Source organism: Salmo salar, chromosome 20 (assembly GCF_965601325.2).
Source record: "Salmo salar chromosome 20, fSalSal1, whole genome shotgun sequence".
Lineage (NCBI taxonomy): Eukaryota > Metazoa > Chordata > Actinopteri > Salmoniformes > Salmonidae > Salmo > Salmo salar.
In genome coordinates this window covers 4,529,295-4,553,727 of record NC_138310.1, presented here as the reverse complement: position 1 = coordinate 4,553,727, position 24,433 = coordinate 4,529,295, and the positions used below count along the sequence as shown (strand labels likewise).

At 42.3% G+C, this 24,433-nt stretch overlaps 1 protein-coding gene across 2 annotated transcripts in view; it reads left to right on the top strand.

Annotated features, from left to right (window-relative positions):
* LOC106580211 (E3 ubiquitin-protein ligase znrf3) overlaps positions 1-24,433 on the top strand; it is a 207,693-nt gene that overhangs the window by 165,080 nt on the left and 18,180 nt on the right. For both annotated transcript variants that reach the window (XM_014161036.3, XM_014161035.3), the window contains exons 3-4: positions 11,195-11,269; positions 17,724-17,855. In XM_014161036.3, the coding sequence (XP_014016511.1) occupies positions 11,195-11,269; positions 17,724-17,855 (207 nt within the window). The remainder of the gene's footprint in view (positions 1-11,194; positions 11,270-17,723; positions 17,856-24,433) is intronic.

The following is a 24,433-nucleotide window of genomic DNA, read 5'->3' as shown; positions in this document are numbered from 1 at the left end:
ATCTAACCACGTTTTACGATTTCAAAAAGGTTTTACGGCGAAAGCATAAATTTAGAGTATGTTAGGACAGTACATTTACAAGAGTTGTGTGTAATGTTTTGTCAATTCAAAGACAGGGTCACCAAAACCATAAAACCAGCTAAAATGATGCACTAACCTTTTACAATCTCCATCAGATGACACTCCTAGGACATTATATTAGACAATGCATGCATTTTTAGTTCTATCAAGTTCATATTTATATCCAAAAACAGCGTTTTACTATGGCATTGATGTTGAGGAAATCGTTTCCCTCCAATAACCGGCAGTCAAGTCAGCGTCACAAATTAAATAATTAAAATTAGAAAACATTGGTAAAATATTATATTGTCATTTAAAGAATTATAGATTTACATCTCTTGAACGCAATCAACTTGCCAGATTTAAAAATAACCTTACTGGGAAATCACACTTTGCAATAATCTGAGCACTGCGCCCAGAAAAATACGCGTTGCGATACAGACTAGACGTCATGTTGGGGAGATCTAAAATCGAAAATACTATGTAAATAATCCATTACCTTTGATTCTCTTCATCAGATGTCACTTCCAGGTATCACAGGTCCATAACGAATGTAGTTTTGTTCAAAAAAGCTCATCATTTATGTCCAAAAATGTCCGTCTTGTTAGCACATGATCTAAGCCAGCCGGACTTCTCGTCATGAACGAGGGGAAAAAATATATTTACGTTCGTTCAAACATGTCAAACGTTGTATAGCATAAATCATTAGGGCCTTTTTTAACCAGAACATGAATAATATTCAAGGTGGACGAATGCATACTCTTTTATAACGTATTGGAACGAGGGTACCCAACATGAACTCGCGCGCCAGGTGTCTAATGGGCCATCATCGTTCCATGGCTCTTGTTCGGTCAGATCTCCCTCCAGAAGACTCAAAACACTTTGTAAAGGCTGGTGACATCTAGTGGAAGCAATAGGAAGTGCCAAAATATTCCTCAGCCCCTGTGTTTTTCAATGGGATAGGTTTAAAGGTAATACAACACATCAGGTATCCACTTCCTGTCAGAAAATGTCTCAGGGTTTTGCCTGCCAAATGAGTTCTGTTATACTCACAGACACCATTCAAACAGTTTTAGAAAATTTAGGGTGTTTTCTATCCATATGTAATAAGTATATGCATATTCTAGTTACTGGGTAGGAGTGGTAACCAGATTAAATCGGGTATGTTTTTTTATCCAGCCGTGTCAATACTGCCCCCTAGCCCTAACAGGTTAACTAGATATTCTTTGTTGTTCTTCGTTAGCTAGCTAGCTTCTTCCAAAAGAGTCCCTAGCAACTGCTTAGCAACTGGTAAACAATTCAGCTAGCTAAGATAACTATTTTTCATAAAATTGTAGTTATTTTTCAAAAGCCTATCTTCTTTGTTTGTTGCTTGTTTTTTCTCCTCTTCAGTCTTGCAGTTTTCATTTGCTTTTTTTCCGATGTACTTCACTCTAAAAACCATGTAAATTTCAATATTTGTAGGAGCTGATTTTTCAGCTGCTGCTGCTCAAATTGGAGTTCCGGAACACGATTAAAATCGACATTGATTAAAATGTTATATATTTTGAATGAGTTATCCACCTTGCAATGTTTTGAAAATTACTATCTAGTAACATTATTATTTAGTAGCATTACTATCTAGTAGCATTATAATCTAGTAGCATTATTATCTAGTAACATTACTATCTAGTAACATTACTATCTAGTAGCATTACTATCTAGTAGCATTATTATCTAGTAGCATTATTATCTAGTAACATTACTATCTAGTAACATTACTATCTAGTAGCATTATTATCTAGTAGCATTACTATCTAGTAGCATTATTATCTAGTAGCATTACTATCTAGTAGCATTATTATCTAGTAACATTACTATCTAGTAGATGTATTATCTAGTAGCATTATTATCTAGTAGCATTACTATCTAGTAGCATTATTATCTAGTAAAATTACTATCTAGTAACATTACTATCTAGTAGCATTATTATCTAGTAGCATTACTATCTAGTAGCATTATTATCTAGTAACATTACTATCTAGTAGCATTACTATCTAGTAGCATTATTATCTAGTAGCATTATTATCTAGTAACATTACTATCTAGTAACATACTATCTAGTAGAATTATTATCTAGTAGCATTACTATCTAGTAGCATTATTATCTAGTAGCATTACTATCTAGTAGCATTATTATCTAGTAACATTACTATCTAGTAGATGTATTATCTAGTAGCATTATTATCTAGTAGCATTACTATCTAGTAGCATTATTATCTAGTAACATTACTATCTAGTAACATTACTATCTAGTAGCATTATTATCTAGTAGCATTACTATCTAGTAGCATTATTATCTAGTAGCATTACTATCTAGTAGCATTATTATCTAGTAGCATTATTATCTAGTAACATTACTATCTAGTAGATATATTATCTAGTAGCATTATTATCTAGTAGCATTACTATCTAGTAGCATTACTATCTAGTAGCATTATTATCTAGTAGCATTATTATCTAGTAGCATTATTATCTAGTAGCATTACTATCTAGTAGCATTACTATCTAGTAGCATTACTATCTAGTAACATTACTATCTAGTAGCATTATTATCTAGTAACATTACTATCTAGAAAGCATTATTATCTAGTAGCATTATTATCTAGTAACATTATCTAGAAAGCATTATTATCTAGTAACATTACTGTCTGGTAGCATAACTATTACTATCTATTATTCTTTATTCTCCATAGAAACCCATGAACATAGTGAGAAAGTGTAGATTGTAGCCTATATGTGTAAAGGGGTGCGTAACTGGTGGCAGTGAAGTCAGACGAAGGAGAGCAGAACTAGGTAATAGCTGGAGCAGTTTAATTTCAAAACCAACAGCATAAAGAAATAACCAACATGGGTACAAAACCCGACGCGCACCAGTAAACATGTGCACAAGCACTTACAACAAACAATTCCACACAAAGACATGGGGGGAACAGAGGGTTAAATGCACAACACTTAATGAGGTAAATGAGAACCAGGTGTGTAGGAAAACAAGACAAAACAAATGGAAAATGAAAAGTGGATCGACGATGGCTAGAAGACCGGTGACACCGACCACCGAACGCCGCCCGAACAAGGAGAGGAACCGACTTCGGTGGAAGTTGAGACAATATGTTATTTTGTGACAATATTTATGGAGTTCTGGAGTATTATGATGGTTTGTCTCTCTTCAAAGGGACTATACCACACTTTTGTTCTACTGAGATGTAAACGACTCCATCCTTTATCATTCCTCTGAACTTAAAGAGAGGTAACTGAGCTTGCCTGTAGAGGGAGTTGAGAGGGAGCTGAGCTGAGCTTGTCTGTAGAGGAGGCTGAGAGGGAGCTGAGAGGGAGCTGAGCTTGCCTGTAGAGGGAGCTGAGAGGGAGCTGAGCTTGCCTGTAGAGTGACCTGAGAGGGACCTGAGCCTGCCTGTAGAGGGAGCTCAGAGGGAGCTGAGCTTGCCTGTAGAGGGAGCTGAGAGGGAGCTGAGCTTGCCTGTAGAGTGACCTGAGAGGGAGCTGAGCTTGCATGTAGAGGGAGCTGAGAGGGAGCTGAACTTGCCTGTAGGTACATTTTTGTTGTTGTTAGGCAGGCAAGTCCCTACACTGCAGCGCCTGCCCAAATGGAGATTATTTAGCAGGGATCTCTTTCTTCTTAAACGTCTTACCAAGAACTATTAATTATTAATGCGAATAGCTAACATCAAAGCGGCTGAATTAAATGGGCTACTGCCAGAGCTTGTCAATGGAGAGATAAAACTGTGTGAGAGGGAAATTGTGTGAGAACAGAAAGAGAATTTAGAAGTTTAACCGCAGTTGGAAACTGAAAAGTGTTGGGTTTTATAAAGTAAATTAGACAAGACTGTTGACAAAAGAAAGGACAATCCAAGGAGTTGAATTGCCCATTAGAATAAATTCCTTGGGCTGTGTATATTGCATATGAAGCAGCATTTCATATGTGGAGCAGAGTACTACTTTGGTGTGAGTCAGTTTGCTGTTGATCTATAGTGAACCATTAGTGAATCATTCATCCCGGTCTACCCTGTGAGAACCTTCAATACAGCAGACACAGTGCCAGCTCACCGTACACTTCCTCTAGTCAACATGGAGGTGAATAAATGTGGATGGAGGTGGAGGGGCGCCTGTCAGCCTGTACACACACACACACACACACACACACACACACACACACACACACACACACACAACAGAGAAAAGAGAGAGAGAGAGAGAGGAGAGATACTGTATATATACATAATATGACATTTGTAATGTCTTTATTCTTTTGGAACTTCTGTGAGTGGAATGTTTACTGTTCATTTTTATTGTTTATTTCACTTTTGTATATTATCTACCTCACTTGCTTTGGCAATGTTAACACGTTTCCCATGCCAATAAAGCCTCTTGAATTGAATTGAGAGAGAGAGAGAGAGAGAGAGAGAGAGAGAGAGAGAGAGAGACCTATAGGGAATGAGTGCCATTTGGGATGGAACCTAAGACAGCTCTCTGCTCTCCCTCGCTAGTCTTTTGACTGATCCTGATCTCCGGTTCTAGGGTAATGGAGAGGAATCCATCCTGGTTCTAGGGTAATGTAGAGGAATCCATCCTGGTTCTAGGGTAATGGAGAGGAATCCATCCTGGTTCTAGGGTAATGGAGAGGAATCCATCCTGGTTCTAGGGTTTTGGAGAGGAATCCATCCTGGTTCTAGGGTATTGGAGAGGAATCCATCCTGGTTCTAGGGTATTGGAGAGGAATCCATCCTGGTTCTAGGGTAATGGAGAGGAATCCATCCTGGTTTTAGGGTAATGGAGAGGAATCCATCCTGGTTCTAGGGTAATGGAGAGGAATCCATCCTGGTTCTAGGGTAATGGAGAGGAATCCATCCTGGTTCTAGGGTAATGGAGAGGAATCCATCCTGGTTCTAGGGTAATGGAGAGGAATCCATCCTGGTTCTAGGGTTTTGGAGAGGCATCCGTCTTGGTTTTAGGGTAATGGAGAGGAATCCATCCTGGTTCTAGGGTTTTGGAGAGGAATCCGTCCTGGTTCTAGGGTAATGGAGAGGAATCCATCCTGGTTCTAGGGTATTGGAGAGGAATCCATCCTGGTTCTAGGGTAATGGAGAGAAATCCGTCCTGGTTCTAGGGTAATGGAGAGGAATCCGTCCTGGTTCTAGGGTAATGGAGAGGAATCCGTCCTGGTTCTAGGGTAATGGAGAGGAATCCGTCCTGGTTCTAGGGTAATGGAGAGGAATCCATCCTGGTTCTAGGGTAATGGAGAGGAATCCGTCCTGGTTCTAGGGTAATGGAGAGGAATCCATCCTGGTTCTAGGGTTTTGGAGAGGAATCCATCATGGTTCTAGGGTATTGGAGAAGAATCCGTCCTGGTTTTAGGGTATTGGAGAGGAATCCATCCTGGTTCTAGGGTAATGGAGAGGAATCCATCCTGGTTCTAGGGTAATGGAGAGGAATCCATCATGGTTCTAGGGTATTGGAGAAGAATCCGTCCTGGTTTTAGGGTATTGGAGAGGAATCCGTCCTGATTCTAGGGTAATGGAGAGGAATCCATCCTGGTTCTAGGGTAATGGAGAGGAATCCATCCTGGTTCTAGGGTATTGGAGAGGAATCCATCCTGGTTCTAGGGTATTGGAGAGGAATCCATCCTGGTTCTAGGGTAATGGAGAGGAATCCATCCTGGTTCTAGGGTAATGGAGAGGAATCCGTCCTGGTTTTAGGGTAATGGAGAGGAATCCATTCTGGTTCTAGGGTATTGGAGAGGAATCCATCCTGGTTCTAGGGAACACAAGTCTCAACTAAGGGTTCCCCGTTGTCTTCCACGGCGGTTTCTGAAAGCTCTCATCTTTGGGATATAACATCAATTGTACGGACAGTGTAAGTGTAGAGACCCAATCTGGAGCTGTGAGCCACGCCCTTATGCCCTGGACTGTATATGCACATTCATGTCTATATTCAGCTTAAATACAGGACACAATATAATCACACTGCATTGCCCAGGCTTTCTCTCTCTCTCTCTCACACACACACACACACACACACACACACACACACACACCACACACACACACACACACACACACACACAGAGAGAGAGAGATACTGTATATAGATACTGTATATAGATACTGATACTGTATATATACATAATATGACATTTTCAGCCACTGGACAAGAGCCACAGCCCTTTACTCTGTCACGTTGATCTGATGTCCCTCCCCTAGTTGGCTGATTGGATGTTATCTGGCACGGAGCCTACAGGGCTCCATGATAATACCAGGATGTGATCCTGACTGCTCTTTTAGTTGAGACTTCAAAACGCTGCTAAACGGGGCTCCATGAATCAACCATGCTCAGACAGAATGGAACGGTTGGAACGGTCAGTTGTGGAAAGTAGGAGTTAAGATAAAGTATTTTGGGGAAGCCATTTTGGATTGAGTGAAGAGATATTCTGGGTTCTGCTGATTCCAACGTTTGTCTTATCTCTTGCCTCAAGCAGAAACACCATCAAAAGACTACGTCTGTAGCAGTTACACTACTCCCAACACTACTCCTCATGTTGAAGGATCTCTGCGGATCGTTCTGCTAGTTGGTATTGGAATTAAGACCACTGACATTGAAATACATCTTTCATAAATGTCTGCCACCAACTTTAATGGTACTTGTCATCATGTGAAATCATTTGAATGTATGTGGTGTGTAGTCTATATAGAGTAAAACACTATCATACTGTTAAGTGTAATATGAATCAGATGTAGCTTTATTAAGGGTGGTCTCAATGGTCCCCTATTCCCTCTTTATTTCTACTTTTGACCCAATGGGCCCTGATTAAAAGTAGAGCACTTTATAGGGAAAAGGCTGTCATTTGAGACGCAGGTCTTTCTCTAGTGACATCATGTATAAAGAGAGTTGAGGGACAGACCACTTGTGCTCATCCTTCCAATGTTATCATTGAGTTGTTGACCTCTCCATGGACTGGGAACCGAATGTCTCCATCCCTCTCTCTGTCTCTATCTCTTTCCCTCTCCCTCTGTTCCTCTCTGTTCCTCTCTCTCTCTGTCTCTCTCTGTCTCTATCTCTCTCTCTCTCTGTTCCTCTATGTCTCTCTGTCTCTATCTCTCTCCCTCTGTCTCTGTTCCTCTCTAGCTCTCTCTGTCTCTATCTCTCTCTCTCTCTGTTCCTCTCTGTTCCTCTCTCTCTGTCTCTCTCTGTCTCTATCTCTCTCCCTCTCTCTGTTCCTCTCTGTCTCTCTCTCTCTATCTCTCTGTCTCTGTTCCTCTCTCGCTCTCTCTCTCTGTCTCTATCTCTCTCACTCTCTTTCTGCTCCTCTCTGTTCCTCTCTGTTCCTCCCTCTCTCTCTGTTCCTCTCTCTCTCTCTCTCAATCTCCCTCTCTCTCTGTTTGTCTCTCTCTCTCTCTATCTCTATATCGCCATCTCCCTCTCTCTCTCTGTTTGTCTCTATCTTTCTCTCTCTCTCTGTCTCTCTCTCTCTCTCTCTATCTCTCTCTGTCTCTCTCTCTCTCTCTCTCTCTCTCTATCTCTCTCTCTGTCTCTCTCTCTCTCTCTGTCTCTCTCTCTCTCTATCTCCCTCTCTCTCTCTCTGTCTCTATCTCCCTCTGTCAGTTTGTCTCTCTCTCTCTCTCTCTCTCTCTCTCTCTCTCTCTCTCTCTCTCTCTCTCTCTCTCTCTCTCTCTCTCTCTCTCTCTCTCTCTCTCTCTCTCTCTCTCTCTCTCTCTATGACTGCTGCTGGGCCTAGCTGTCTGCTGGATTTAGGCCATTCAAAGTCACATAACCCCCTCTGGTGGCTGGGAGTGAGAGTGAGGTTTTGGGGATATATTTAAAACAAACTGGTTAAATATATTACTTTACCACCGAGTTAGCCTTAACCTTACTACATTTAAAACGAACCCTTGTTGACCTTATCTCACTACTGCAAAGTTATTTTTTCAAGATTGGCTTCAAATGAACTAAGTTGGAGTTGATATACAGTACCAGTCAAAAGTTTGGACACCTACTCATTCAATGGTTTTTCTTTATTTGTACTATTTTCTACATTGTAGAATAATAGTGAAGACATCAAAACTATGAAATAACACATATGGAATCATGTAGTAACCGAAAAAGTGTTACATTAAAATATATTTGAGATTATTCAAATAGCCACCCTTTGCCTTGATGACAGCTTTGCACACTCTCACATTCTCTCAACCAGTTTCATGAGGTAGTCACCTGGAATGCATTTCAATTAACAGGTGTACCTTGTTAAAAGTACATTTGTAGAATTTCTTTCCTTCTTAATGCGTTTGAGCCAGTCAGTTGTGTTGTGACAAGGTAGGGTTGGTATACAGAAGATTTGGTAAAAGACCAAGTCCATATTATGGCAAGAACAGCTCAAATAAGCAAAGAGAAACGACAGTCCATCAGTACTTTAAGACATGAAGGTCAGTCAATCTGGAACATTTCAAGAACTTTGAAAGTTTCTTCAAGTGCAGTCGCAAAAACCATGAAGCGCTATGATGTAACTGTCTCTCATGAGAACCGCCACAGGAATGGAAGACCCAGAGTTACCTCTGCTGCAGAGGATAAGTTCATTAGAGTTAACTGCACCTCAGATTGCAGTCCAAATAAATGCTTCACAGAATTAAAGTAACATACACATCTCAACATCAACTGTTCAGAGGAGACTGTGTGAATCAGGCCTTCATGGTCAAATTGCTGCAAAGTAACCACTACTGAAGGACACCAATAATAAGAAGAGACTTGCTTGGGCCAAGAAACACGAGCAATGGACACCAGTTGACATCTGTCTTTTGGTCTGATGAGTACTTATTTGAGATTTTTGGTTCCAACCGCCATGTCTTTGTAAAACGCAAAGTTGGTGAATGGATGATCTCTGCATATGTGTGGTTCCCACCGTGAAGCATGGAGGAGGAGGTGTGATGGTGTGGGGGTGCTTTGCTGGTGACACTGTCTGTGATTTATTTAGAATTCAAGGCGCACTTAACCAGCATGGCTACCACAGCATTCTGCAGTGATACGCCATCCCATCTGGTTTGCGCTTAGTGGGACTATCATTTGTTTTTCAACAGGACAATGACCCAAAACACCTCCAGGCTGTGTAAGGGCTATTTGACCAAAAAGGAGAGTGATGGAGTGCTGCATCAGATGACCTGGTCTCCACAATCACCCGACCTCTACCCAATTGAGATGGTTTGGGATGAAATGGACCGCAGAGTGAAGGATAAGTAGCCAACAAGTGCTCAGCATATGTGGAAACTCCTTCAAGACTGTTGGAAAAGCATTCCAGGTGAAGTTGGTTGAGAGAATGCCAAGAGTGTGCAAAGCTGTCATCAAGTCAAAGGGTGGCTACTTTGAAGAATATTACATTTTTTACACTTTTTTGGTTACTACATGTTTCCATGTGTGTTATTTCATATTTTTGCTATTTTTACTTTCATTCTACATTGAAGAAAATAGTACAAATAAAGAAAAGCACTTGAATGAGTAGGTGTGTCCAAACTTTGGACTGGTATTGTATGTTCAAACTACTGGTCTCTGTGTGTCTCTAGTGGTTGTTCTTCTCTCTGGCTGCGTTTAGACAGGCAGCCCAATTCTGATCTTTTTTACACACTATTGACCAATCAGATCTGAAAAAGATTGAATGTGAAAATATCTGAGGTGATTACTCAAAAGACTAATTGATGTAAAATATTATTGAGCCCAAAACTTAGACGAAGAGTGTAATGGTTGTTCTCTCTGTGGCTGTTGTTCTCTGTGTGGCTGTTGTTCTCTGTGTGGCTGTTGTTCTCTGTGTCTCTAATGGCTGTTGTTCTCTGTGTCTCTAATGGCTGTTGTTCTCTCTGCGTCTCTAATGGCTGTTGTTCTCTCTGTGTCTCTAATGGCTGTTGTTCTCTGTGTCTCTAATGGCTGTTGTTCTCTGTGTCTCTAATGGCTGTTGTTCTCTCTGTGTCTCTAATGGCTGTTGTTCTCTCTCTGTCTCTAATGGCTGTTGTTCTCTCTGTGGCTGTTGTTCTCTCTGTGTCTCTAATGGCTGTTGTTCTCTCTGTGTCTGTAATGACTGCTGTTCTCTCTCTGTCTCTAATGGCTGTTGTTCTCTCTGTGTCTCTAATGGCTGTTGTTCTCTCTGTGTCTCTAATGGCTGTTGTTCTCTCTGTGTCTCTAATGGCTGTTGTTCTCTCTCTGTCTCTAATGGCTGTTGTTCTCTCTGTGTCTCTAATGGCTGTTGTTCTCTCTGTGTCTCTAATGGCTGTTGTTCTCTCTGTGTCTCTAATGGCTGTTGTTCTCTGTGTCTCTAATGGCTGTTGTTCTCTGTGTCTCTAATGGCTGTTGTTCTCTCTGTGTCTCTAATGGCTGTTGTTCTCTCTGTGTCTCTAATGGCTGTTGTTCTCTCTGTGTCTGTAATGGCTGCTGTTCTCTCTGTGTCTGTAATGGCTGTTGTTCTCTCTGTGTCTCTAATGGCTGTTGTTGTCTCTATGTCTCTAATGGCTGTTGTTCTCTCTGTGTCTCTAATGGCTGTTGTTCTCTCTGTGTCTCTAATGGCTGTTGTTCGCTCTCTGTCTCTAATGGCTGTTGTTCTCTCTGTGTCTCTAATGGCTGTTGTTCTCTCTGTGTCTCTAATGGCTGTTGTTCTCTCTGTGTCTCTAATGGCTGTTGTTCTCTCTGTGTCTCTAATGGCTGTTGTTCTCTCTGTGTCTCTAATGGCTGTTGTTCTCTCTCTGTCTCTAATGGCTGTTGTTCTCTCTCTGTCTCTAATGGCTGTTGTTCTCTCTGTGTCTCTAATGGCTGTTGTTCTCTCTGTGTCTCTAATGGCTGTTGTTCTCTCTGTGTCTCTAATGGCTGTTGTTCTCTCTGTGTCTCTAATGGCTGTTGTTGTCTCTGTCTCTATTGGCTGTTGTTCTCTCTGTGTCTCTAATGGCTGTTGTTCTCTCTGTGTCTCTAATGGCTGTTGTTCGCTCTCTGTCTCTAATGGCTGTTGTTCTCTCTGTGTCTCTAATGGCTGTTGTTCGCTCTCTGTCTCTAATGGCTGTTGTTCTCTCTGTTATTCTCTCTGTCTCTCTGATGACTGTTGTTCTCTCTGCAGGCAAAGCGAGCAGTTCAGAGAGGGGCGACGGCTGTCATCTTTGACGTGTCCGAAAACTCTGATGCCATTGATCAGGTCAGTACACACACACACACACACGGTTTCCATGTTTCCATACACCCATTGGGTACTCACTCTCCTAGTCTCCACTCAAGAATGGCGGTGGAATGTATAGCAGCCATTTAACGGGCACCTGAACAACTCTATTTTGTGTGTTTTTGCGCAGTTCTTAACTACATTTTTACATATTGTTACCGCCATCGTTTTCTATGACCGAAAAGAGCGTCTGGACTAGAGCCGAAAAAACTCTAGATCACCTTTACCACCAATAAGAAGAAGAGACTTGCTTGGGCCAAGAAACACAAGCAATAGACATTAGACTGGTGGAAATCTGTCTTTTGGTCTAATGAGATTTTTGGTTCAAACCGCCGTGTCTTTGTGATACGCAGAGTAAGTGAACGGATGAACTCTGCATGTGTTGTTCCCACCGTGAAGCATGGAGGAGGAGGTGTGATTGTGTGGGGGTGCTTTGCTAGTGACACTGTCAGTGATGTATTTACAATTTAAGGCACACTTAACCAGCATGGCTACCAAAGCATTCTTCAGCGATACACCATCCCATCTGGTTTGTGCTTAGTGGGACTATGATTTGTTTTTCAACAGGACAATGACCCAAAACACACCTCCAGGCTATGTAAGGGCTATTTGACCAAGAAGGAGAGTGAATGAGTGCTGCATCAGATGACCAGGCCTCCACAATCACCCGACATCAACCCAATTGAGATGTTTTAGGATGAGTTGGACTGCAGAGTGATGGAAAAGCAGCCAACAAGTGCTCAGCATATGTGAGAACTCCTTCAAGACTGTTGGAAAAGCATTCCTCATGAAGCTGGTTGAGAGATTGTCAAGAGTGTGCAAAGCTGTCATCAAGGCAAAGGGTGGCTAAAATATATTTTGATTTGTTTAACACTTTTTTGGTTAGTACATGATTACATATGTGGTATTTCATAGTTTTGATGTCTTCACTATTATTCTACAATGTAGAAAATAGTCAAATTTAAGAAAAAACCTTGAATGAGTAGGTGTGTCCAAACTTTTGACTGGTACTATACACATCCCAAACAGAAGCCATGGATTACATCCGCACAGTGCTAAAGGCCAGAGCTGCCGCTTTCATGGAGGGAGACACTAACCCGACAATTATAAGAAATCCCTCTATGCCCTGCGACGAACCAACAACTGGTGTTCAAAGCATCAATACAAGACTAAGATCGACTCCTACTACACCAGTTCTGACACTCGTCGGATGTGTCAGGGCTTTCAAACTATCACGGATTACAAAGGGAAACCCAGCCGTGAGCTGCCCAGTGACGCGAGCCTACCCCTACTTTTCCGGATGACTGTGAGATCTCGCTCTCCATAGCCGATGTGAGTAAGACCTTGAAACAGGCTAACATTCACAAGGCAGTAGGGCCAGACTGATTACCAGGACGCATACTCAGAGCATGCTCTGACCAGCTGGCAAGTGTTTTTACTGACATTTTCAACCTCTCCCTGACCCAATCTGTAATACCTACATGTTTCAAGCAGACCACCATAGTCTCTGTGCTCAAGAACTCCAAGGTAACCTGTCTAAATGATTATCGCCCCGTAGCACTCACATCTGTAGCCATGAAATGCTTTGAAAGGCTGGTCATGGCTCACATCAACACCATTATCCCAGACACCCTGGAACCCACTCCAATTCGCATTCCGCCCCAACAGATCCATAGATGACGCAATCGCTATTGCACTCCAATCAATCAATCAAATGTATTTATAAAGCCCTTCTTACATCAGCTGATGTCACAAAGTGCTATACAGAAACCCAGCCTAAAACAGCAAGCAATGCAGGTGTAGAAGTACGTTGGCTAGGAAAAAACTCCCTAGAAAGGCCAGAACCTAGGAAGAAACCTAGAGAGGAACCAGGCTATGAGGGGTGGCCAGTCCTCTTCTGGCTGTGCCGGGTGGAGATTATAACAGAACATGGCCAAGATGATGGCCAGCAGGGTCAAATAATAATAATCACACTCCACACTGCCCTTTCCCACTTGGACAAAAGGAACACCAATGTGAGAATGCTGTTCATTGACTACAGCTCAGCTCCAAGCTCATCACTAAGCTAAGGACCCTGGGACTGAACACTTCCATCTGCAACTGGATCCTGGACTTCCTGACGGGCCGCCCCCAGGTGTCCACGCTGACCTTCAACATGGGGGCCTCTCAGAGGTGTGTGCTTAGTCCCCTCCTGTACTCCCTGTTCAACCACAACTGCGTGGCCGCACATGACTCCAACACATCATTAAGTTTGCAAATGACACGAAAGTAGTAAGCCTGATCACCGAAACAACGATGAGACAGCCTGTATGGAGGAGGTCAGAGACCTGGCAGTGTGGTGCCAGGACAACTACCTGTCCCTCAACGTCAGCAAGAAAAAGGAGCTGATCGTGGACTACAGGAAAAAGAGGGCCGAGCACACCCTGATTCACATTGACGGGTCTGTAATGGAGTGGGTCGAGAGCTTCACGTTCCTCGGTGTCCACATCACTAAGGATCTATCATGATCCAAACACACCAACACAGTCGTGAAGAGGGCAAAACAACTACCCACAAGCTGCTAATTAGTTAGTCTGGGTAGCTGTTGGTTGACTATTTAACTATCTGCATTGACCCTTTTTGCAATAACTTTTTTGACTCATCAAATACGCTGCTGCTACTGTTTATTATCTGTCTCTTTATTCCTAGTTATATGTACATGTCTACCTCAATTACCTCTTACCCTGCACATCAACTCAGTACTGGTACCCCGTATACACTGCTCTTCTGTTTATTATCTGTCTCTGTATTCCTAGTTATATGTACATGTCTACCTCAATTACCTCTTACCCTGCACATCAACTCAGTACTGGTACCCCGTATACACTGCTCTTCTGTTTATTATCTGTCTCTTTATTCCTAGTTATATGTACATGTCTACCTCAATTACCTCATACCCTGCACATCAACTCAGTACTGGTACCCCGTATACACTGCTCTTCTGTTTATTATCTGTCTCTTTATTCCTAGTTATATGTACATGTCTACCTCAATTACCTCTTACCCTGCACATCAACTCAGTACTGGTACCCCGTATACACTGCTCTTCTGTTTATTATCTGTCTCTTTATTCCTAGTTATATGTACATGTCTACCTCAATTACCTCATACCCTGCACATCAACTCAGTAGTGGTACCCCTTGTATAAAGCCAAGTTATTGTTACTCATGGTGTATTTATTATTACGTGTTATTACTTTTCTATTATTTCTCTATTTTCTTTCTCTCTGCATTGTTGGGAAGTAAGCATTTCACTGTTAGTCCACACCTGTTGTTTATGAAGAATGTAACAAATACACTTATTTTATTTCACACACACAGTTTCAGAGAGAGAGAGAGAGAGAGAGAGAGAGAGAGAGGAGAGAGAGAGAGAGAGAGAGAGAGAGAGAGAGAGAGAGAGAGAGAGAGAGAGAGAGAGAGAGAGAGAGAGAGAGAGAGAGAGAGAGAGAGAGAGAGAGAGAGAGAGAGAGAGAGAGAGAGAGAGAGAGAGAGAGAGAGAGAGAGAGAGAGAGAGAGAGAGAGCAATTAGGATCTGGCCAAAAAAAATACTTGAATCAGTTATAGAACCCATTGCCCTTTATGGTTGTGAGGTCTGGGGTCCGCTCACCAACCACGAATTCACAAAATGGGACAAACACCAAATTGAGACTCTGCATGCAGAATTCCTGCTAAAATATCCTCAGTGTACAATGTAAAACACCAAATAATGCATGCAGAGCAGAAGTAGGCCGATACACGCTAATGATCAAAATCCAGAAAAGAGCTCTCTTCCTGCCTGTGATACAGAAGTCTCTCCTCCACCCTCCACTGGTGCGGCAGAAGGGAGAGGAAGTAGCAGCTTTGTCAGAGAGCGAGAGAAGAATTCTCCTGTGGTATTCAGCCATGCCCACTGCACCAGGCCCACTGCACCAGGCCCACTGCACCAGGCCCACTGCACCAGGCCCGGACATGCAGGATCCTCTGTGTCAGGCCTCCAGGCTGTAAGCAGCAGTGTAGCAGAGACTCACAGAGATAAAAGGCTTGTGAGGGGACCACATGAAAGTCAGCGTGGCCCTCAAGGTCACATTCCCCCGAGAGGGTTTCCAGTTGCAGCTGCCCAATCGGCACAGGCCGAGGGGTAGGGAGGAGGAGTTAGAGAGAGTTAATATCCTCCGGGTGAAATTAGGAGCAAGGGGGGGTTATGAAGTTAATGTTTACATGATCTATCTACTAACTTTATGTATTTTATTATCAAAGTCTTTAATGCTGAGTTAAACGTGTTGGTTTTTGATAATGGAGAAGCACTTTATTGACGTTCCGTTTGACATTGAGAATATCTCTTCTATACAGATTCAGTTTGTTCTTTAGTTCTTGTACCTTGGTTGAACCGAGGTAGCAACAGTATACTTTCCTTTATCGTGAGTTATCTGGTGTATATACTTTATGTATAGCATTACAGTATTATCACATTGACATCAATGCTAGCAGTGTTAGCCCTTTGAGAGCCTGGTCTATATTGACTCTTTTGCAGGGGAAAAATAACAGAAGTAGAGGCAGAGATGTTAAATTGACGTACGCTAGACTTTAATCAAAGAGAGCATATTTCACTTGGAAACATGACGACAGGGGAAGAAATAGAAATGGTGAATATCTCTGGTATTTCCCCTGGGATTTTTAAATTACAGACGGGCAGGGAGGGAGCAGACTACAGAGGGGCTCAGTCCAATGGAGGAGTCCCACTAGAGAGACTGTAGAGAGTACGGAGGGCAGGGAGGGAGCAGACTACAGAGGGGCTCAGTCCAATGGAGGAGTCCCACTAGAGAGACTGTAGAGAGTACGGAGGGCAGGGAGGGAGCAGACTACAGAGGGGCTCAGTCCAATGGAGGAGTCCCACTAGAGAGACTGTAGAGAGTACGGAGGGCAGGGAGGGAGCAGACTACAGAGGGGCTCAGTCCAATGGAGGAGTCCCACTAGAGAGACTGTAGAGAGTACAGAGGGCAGGGAGGGAGCAGACTACAGAGGGGCTCCAGTGGAGGAGTCCCACTAGAGAGACTGTAGAGTGTACGGAGGGCAGGGAGGGACGGAGGCCAAAAGAGAAACTGATTAGATAAGATGAGTTTATTAGTCATAGATGTAATTGCTGAGTACAGTGAAATTATTAAGCTTCGAGCTCCAACACTGCAGGTCAAACTATGAAGTGAATAAAACAATCATCTAAATAATAATAAAAATATATAAATATTTACAACTGTAATAATTTACATGTCCATATGGGGTAGGGACAGGGTAACTGTCCATTGTGGGGGGGAGGGGGACAGGGGGAGCAGGTAGCTGACTAGTGGTGGCTATTCAGCAGCCTGATGGTCTGGGGGTAGAAGCTATTGGCCAGTCTGACAGTTTCTGCCATGATGCTCCTATACTGCCCACGTCTGAGTGATGGAAGCAGGGAGAACAGGACATGGTTTGGGTGGCTGGGGTCACTGATGATCGTCTTGGTCTTCCTGCGACACCTGGTGTTGGAGGTGTCCTGGAGGGCAGGCAGTGTGCAGGCAATGGTGCGTTAGGCTGAGCGACCCACCCTCTGAGACTTCGGCCATATTCCCAGTCATCTTTCCATGGTTAAATGCGGTGGTTTGCTCTTTCAGTTTTGCGCGAATCCCGCCATCTATCCACTGTTTCTGGTTAGGGAAGGTTTTAATAGTCACAGGGAGTACAGGAGGGGGCTGAGGACGCACCCTTGTGGGACCCCCGTGTTGAGGATTAGTGCGGAGGAGATAATGTTGTCTACCTTCACCACCTGGGGACAGCCCGTCAGGAAGTCCAGGACCCAGTTGTATAGGCCCACGGACGGCAGACTAGAGATGTAGAAGCTCAGTCCAACTCAGTGGAGGAGGCAGTCTGTGTCCAATACGGCCAAATACAGAACATACAATTAATTGACTTCCCTCCGCCCTCCCCCCTCCCTCCTTCCTTTACTCCCTTCTTCCCTCCCTCCTCCATTCCTCCCTCCCTCCTCCATTCCTCCCTCCTCCATCCCTCCATCCCTCCCTCCTCCATTTCTCCCTCCGTCCTGCTGTAGAGGACGACCACAGTTTCCACGTCTCTCTCTCTCTCTCTCTCTCTCTCACTCTCTCACTCTCTCACTCTCTCACTCTCTCACTCTCTCTCTCTCTCTCTCTCTCTCTCCCACTCTCTCACTCTCTCTCTCTCTGTCTCTCGCTCTCTCTCTCTCTCTCTCTCTGTGTCTCTCTCTCCTTCCTACAGGAGATGAAATGAGAGACTATGTTGAAGATGAGCATACAGTTGTTCTTCATCATTAAGGTTAACATGTGTGTTGTCCTGTATACATGTCCTAATGTGTGTGTGTGTTAGTTCTCCTATCCTAATGTGTGTGTGTGTGTTCTCCTCTCCTGCAGCTAAACAAGTTAGCAGAGGACCCTCTGAAGAGGCCGGTGGTTTATGTGAAGGGGGCCGATGCTGTTAAGCTGATGAACATAGTCAACAAGCAGAAAGTTGCCCGCGCCAGGATCCAGCACAGACCACCGAGGGTAAACATTAAAAATAAATATAGATGTTTTATTTTCACATACACCAGATAGGTGCAGTGAAATGTGTTGTTTTACAGGGTCAGCCATAGTAGTACGGCGCTTCTGGAGTAAATTAGGCTAAAGTGCCTTGCTCAAGGGCACATCGACAGATTTTTCACCTTGTCGGCTCAGGAATTCAAACCAGTGACCTTTCAGTTACTGGACCAACGCTCTAACATGGAGGCTACCTGCCGCCACGAGCACTACACTGAGCCAAACCAAAGCAGATCTACTGTGTGTGTGTGTGTGTGTGTGTGTGTGTGTGTGTGTGTGTGTGTGTGTGTGTGTGTGTGTGTGTGTGTGTGTGTGTGTGTGTGTGTGTGTGTGTGTGTGTGTGTGTGTGTGTGTGTGTGTACAATTGCAAGTGAATACACAAGCCAAGACATATTTTTGTTATTTTGACTCCCATTTAAATCCTACTGTCACACTTCACAAAACATTGACTGACTCAAGTCCCACAGGTAACAGCTTCAGATATGGGAAGACACTCTAACAGGGAAATCTGAGCCACTCTCTATTCTTAGTGATATAACATTTCAATTTCACACAGTCAATTTATCAATGGATGTAGCCAGGGGTGCATCTATGCCCAGTTCTGTTATTCAAACCCTGTGTCTGTGTGTTTATTAGTCATCAACACATGATGTGTATATGATTTGTTCTTCCAGTCTGTTTCAGTGGTCATTCCATCATTCCAGTCTGTTTCAGTGGTCATTCTATCATTCCAGACTGTTTTAGTGGTCATTCCAGACTTTTTCAGTGGTCATTCCATCATTCAAGATTGTTTCAGTGGTCATTCTATCATTCCAGATTCTTTCAGTGGTAATTCCAGACTTTTTCAGTGGTCATTCCATCATTCCAGACTGTTTCAGTGATCATTCCAGACTTTTTCAGTGGTCATTATATCATTCCAGATTGTTTCAGTTGTCATTCTGTCATTCTAGACTGTTTGAGTGATCATTCCAGACTGTTTCAGTAGTATTTCCATCATTCCAGACTGTTTCAGTGGTCATTATATCATTCCAGACTGTTTCAGTGGTCATTTCATCATTCCTGATTTTTTCAGAGGACATTTCGTCATTCCAGACTGTGTCAGTGGTAATTCCATCATTCAAGACTGTTACAGTGGTCATTCCATTATTACAGACTGTTTCAGTGGTCATTATATCATTCCAGACTGTTTCAGTCGTCATTATATCAATCCAGACTGTTTCAGTTGTCATTCCGTCATTCCAGACTGTGTCAGTGGTAATTCCGTCATTCCAGACTGTTACAGTGATCATTCCAGACTATTTCAGTGGTCATTATTTAACTTCTATGGGCTAGCGTCCCACCTGCGGGACACACTATTCAACAGCCAGTGAAATAGCATGGCGCGAAATACAAAACAGCAAAAATCTCATAATTTCATTTTCTCAAACAATCAACTATTTTACACCATGTTAAAGATAAACTTCTCGTTAACCTCTCTAGGGTACGTGGGATGAAATCGTCCCACACTATTCAACAGCCAGTGACAAATCAGAGCGCCAAATTTAAAACCACAAAATGTCATAATTCAAAGTTCTCAAACATAGGACTATTTTACACTATTTGAAAGATCAAATTTCAAATTTATTTTTTTTTCAAATCAAATTTATTTTTATATAGCCCTTCGTACATCAGCTGATATTCTCAAAGTGCGGTACAGAAACCCAGCCTAAAACCCCAAACAGCAAGCAAAGCATGTGAAAGAAGCACGGTGGCTAGGAAAAACTCCCTAGGAAAAACTCCCTAGAAAGGCCAAAAACCTAGGAAGAAACCTAGAGAGGAACCAGGCTATGAGGGGTGGCCAGTCCTCTTCTGGCTGTGCAGGGTGGATATTATAACAGAACATAGTCAAGATGTTAAAATGTTAAAATGTTCATAAATGACCAGCATGGTCAAATAATAATAATCATAGTAGTTGTCGAGGGTGCAACAAGCACGTCCGGTGAACAGGTCAGGGTTCCATAGCCGCAGGCAGAACAGTTGAAACTGGAGCAGCAGCACGGCCAGGTGGACTGGGGACAGCAAGGAGTCATCATACCAGGTAGTCCTGAGGCATGGTCCTAAGGCTCAGGTCCTCCGAGAGAAAGACAGAAAGAGAGAAAGAGAGAATTAGAGAGAGCATATTTAAATACACACAGGACACCGGATAAGACAAGAGAAATACTCCAGATGTAACAGACTGACCCTAGCCCCCCGACACATAAACTACTGCAGCATAAATACTGGAGGCTGAGACAGGAGGGATCAGAAGACACTGTGGCCCCATCCGATGATACCCCCGGACAGGGCCAAACAGGCAGGATATAACCCCACCCACTTTGCCAAAGCACAGCCCCCACACCACTAGAGGGATGTCTCCAACCACCAACTTAACGTCCTAAGACAAGGCCGAGTATAGCCCACAACGATCTCCGCCATGGCACAACCCAAGGGGGGGGGCGCCAACCCAGACAGGAAGACCACGTCAGTGACTCAACCCACTCAAGTGACGCACCCCTCCCATGGATGGCATGGAAGATAAGACTCTCGTTAATCTATCCACACTGTCCGATTTCAAAAAGGCTTTACAGCGAAAACAAAACATTAGATTATGTCAGGAGAGTACCCTGCCAAAAATAATCACACAGCCATTTTCAAAGCAAGCATATATGTCACAAAAACCAAAACCACAGCTAAATGCAGCACTAACCTTTGATGATCTTCATCAGATGACACTCCTAGGACATTATGTTATATAATACATGCATGTTTTGTTCAATCAAGTTCATATTTATATCAAAAACCAGCTTTTTACATTAGCATGTGATTTTACTAAATTACTCACGATTAACATTCACAAAATACATAACAGTTATTTTAAGAATTATAGATACAGAACTCCTTTATGCAATCGCGGTGTCAGATTTTAAAATAGCTTTTTGGCGAAAGCACATTTTGCAATATTCTGAGTACATAGCCCGGCCATCACGGCTAGCTAATTTGACACCCACCAAGTTTGGCCCTCACCAAACTCAGATTTACTATAAGAAAAATTGGATTACCTTTGCTGTTCTTCGTCAGAATGCACTCCTAGGACTTCTACTTCAACAACAAATGTTGTTTTGATTCCAAATAATCCATAGTTATATTCAAATACCTCCCTTTTGTTCGTGAGTTCAGGTCAGTATATTTCGTGACAAAATATTCCATTACCGTACTTCGAAGCATGTCAAACGCTGTTTAAAATCAATTTTTATGCTATTTTTCTCGTAAAATAGCGATAATATTCCAACCGGGCGACATATTCATTCAAAGGCTGAAAGAAAAAAATTGAGAATTCTCATGAACGTGCATCTCCAGTGTCACTGTTCTCAGCCTGACCACTCACAAAATCTTCTGCTGTTTTTCGCCCAGAGACAGGAGAGACGTCATTCCATTTTCTGGCGCCTTCTGAGAGCCAATGGAAGCCTTAGAAAATGTCACGTTACAGCAGAGATGCTGTATTTTTGATAGAGATGCCACAGAAGGAGAACAAATTGTCAGACAGGGCACTTCCTGTATGGAATCTTCTCAGGTTTTGGCCTGCCATATGAGTTCTGTTATACTCACAGACACCATTCAAACAGTTTTAGAAACTTTAGAGTGTTTTCTACCCAAATCTACTAATAATATGCATATTCTAGTTTCTGGGCAAGAGTAGTAACCAGTTTAAATCGGGTACGTTTTTTATCCGGCCGTGCAAATACTGCCCCTAGCCCCAACAGGTTAATCTAACCACATTGTCCTATTTCAAAAAGGCTTTACGGCAAAAGCATAAAATTAGATTATGTTAGGACATAAACTTCACAAGAAAAACCACACAGCCATTTTCCAAGCAAGGACATGTATCACAAAAACCAAAAATACAGCTAAAATATTCACTAACCTTTGATGATCTTCATCAGATGGCACTCATAGGACTTCATATTACACAACACATGTATGTTTTGCTCGATAAAGTTCATATTTATATCCAAAAACCCATTTTACATTGGCGCGTGATGTTCAGAAAATGTATTCCCACCAAAACCTCTGTTGAATGTGCACATCAATTTACAAAAATACTCATCATAAACGCTGATAAAATTTACAACAGTTATTGAAAGAATTATAGATATACTTCTCCTTAATGCAACCGCTGTGTCAGATTTTAAAATAGCTTTACGGAGAAAACACATTTTTCAATATTCGGAGTACATAACTCAACCATCAAAGCAAGCTATACAGATACCCGCCAAGTTCTGGGGTCAACTAAACTCAGAATTAGTATTATAAATATTCTCTTACCTTTGCTGATCTTCGTCAGAATGCACTACCAGGACTCCTACTTCCACAAGAAATGTTATTTTTGTTCGAAATACTCCATATTTATGTCCAAATACCTCCGTTTTGTTTGTGCGTTCAGATCACTATCCAAAGGCATAACGCGCGAGCGTAAATCCAGACACGAAAAGCCAAATAGTTCCATTACATTTCGTAGAAACATGTCAAACATTGTTTACAATCAATCCTTAGGGTCTTTTTAACATAAAACGCCGATAATATTCCAACCGGACATTAGCGTATTCATTCAAGAAGAAAAAGAAGGAGGGGCGCCCAGTAACAGGAGAAGGATGAAACACGTTTCTAAAGGCTGTTGACAGCCAATGGAAGCCTTAGGAAGTGCAACGTGACCCCACAGACACTGTAGTTTCGATAGGGATTCAAAAGAAGAACTACAATTATCAAATGTCCCACTTCCTGGTTGGATTTTTCTCAGGTTTTTGCCTGCCATATGAGTTCTGTTATACTCACAGACATCATTCAAACAGTTTTAGAAACTTCAGAGTGTTTTCTATCCAAATTTACTAATAATATGCAAATCTTTGACTCTGGGCCCGAGTGTTAGGCAGTTTACTTTGGGCACGCTTTTCATCCGAAAATGAAAATACTGCCCCCTATACCTTAAAAAGTTAATTCCATACTGTTTCATTGGTCATTCCATCATTCCGGTCTGTTTCAGGTGTCATTCCATCATTCCAGACTGTTTCAGTGGTAATTCCGTCATTCCAGACTGTTTCAGTGATCATTCCAGACTGTTTCAGTGGTCATTATATCATTCCAGACTGCTTTAGTGGTCATTTCATTATTCCAGACTGTTTCAGTGGTCATTATATCATTCCAGACTGTTTCATTGGTCATTCTGTTATTGCAGACTGTTTCAGTGACCATTCCATCATTCCAGACTGTTTCAGAGATAATTCCATTATGTTTCTGTGGTAATTCCATCATTCCAGACTGTTACAGTGATCATTCCAGACTATTTCAGTGGTCATTCCGTCATTTCGGTCTGTTTCAGGTGTCATTCCATCATTCCAGACTGCTTCAGTGGTCATTCCATTATTCCAGACTTTTTCAGTGATCATTATATCATTCCAGACTGTTTCAGTGATCATTCCAGACTGTAACAGTGATCATTCCAGACTATTTCAGTGGTCATTATATCAGTCCAGACTGCTTCAGTGGTCATTCCATTATTCCAGACTGTTTCAGTGATAATTCCAGATTGTTTCAGTGGTAATTCCATCATTCCAGACTGTTTAAGTAATCATTCCGGACTGTTTTAGTGGTAATTCCGTCATTCCAGAATGTTTCAATGGTCATTCCAGACTATTTCAGTGGTCATTCTGACATTGCAGACTGTTTCAGTGATCATTCCAATGTTTCGGTGGTAATTCCATCATTCCAGACTGTTTCAGTGGACATTATTTCATTCCAGACTGCTTCAGTGGTCATTCCATTATTACAGACTGTTTCAGTGGTCATTATATCAATCCAGACTGTTTCAAAGGGAATTCCATCATTCCAGACTGTGTCAGTGGTAATTCCATCATTCCAGACTGTTACAGTGATCATTCCAGACTATTTCAGTGGTCATTCCGTCATTTCGGTCTGTTTCAGGTGTCATTCCATCATTCCAGACTGCTTCAGTGGTCATTCCATTATTCCAGACTTTTTCAGTGATCATTATATCATTCCAGACTGTTTCAGTGATCATTCCAGACTGTGTCGGTGGTAATTCCATCATTCCAGACTGTTTCAGTGGTCATTCCACCATTCTAGACTGTTTCAGTGGTCATTATGTAATTCTGACATTGCAGACTGTTTCAGTGATCATTCCATTGTTTCAGTGGTATTTCTATTATTCCAGACTGTTTCAGTGGTCTTTCTGTCATTGCAGACTGTTTTAGTGATCATTCCATTGTTTCATTGGTAATACCATCATTCCAGACTGTTTCAGTGGTAATTCCATAATTCCAGACTGTTTCAGTGGCCAATCCTGACTTTTTTAGTGGTAATTCCATAATTCCAGACTGTTTCAGTAATCATTCCAGACTGTTTCAGTGGTAATTCCATCATTCCAGACTCTTTCAGATATCATTCCATCATTCCAGACTTTTTCAGTGATCATTCCGTCATGTGTTTGGAACATTAGCATACCTAAAGCACCA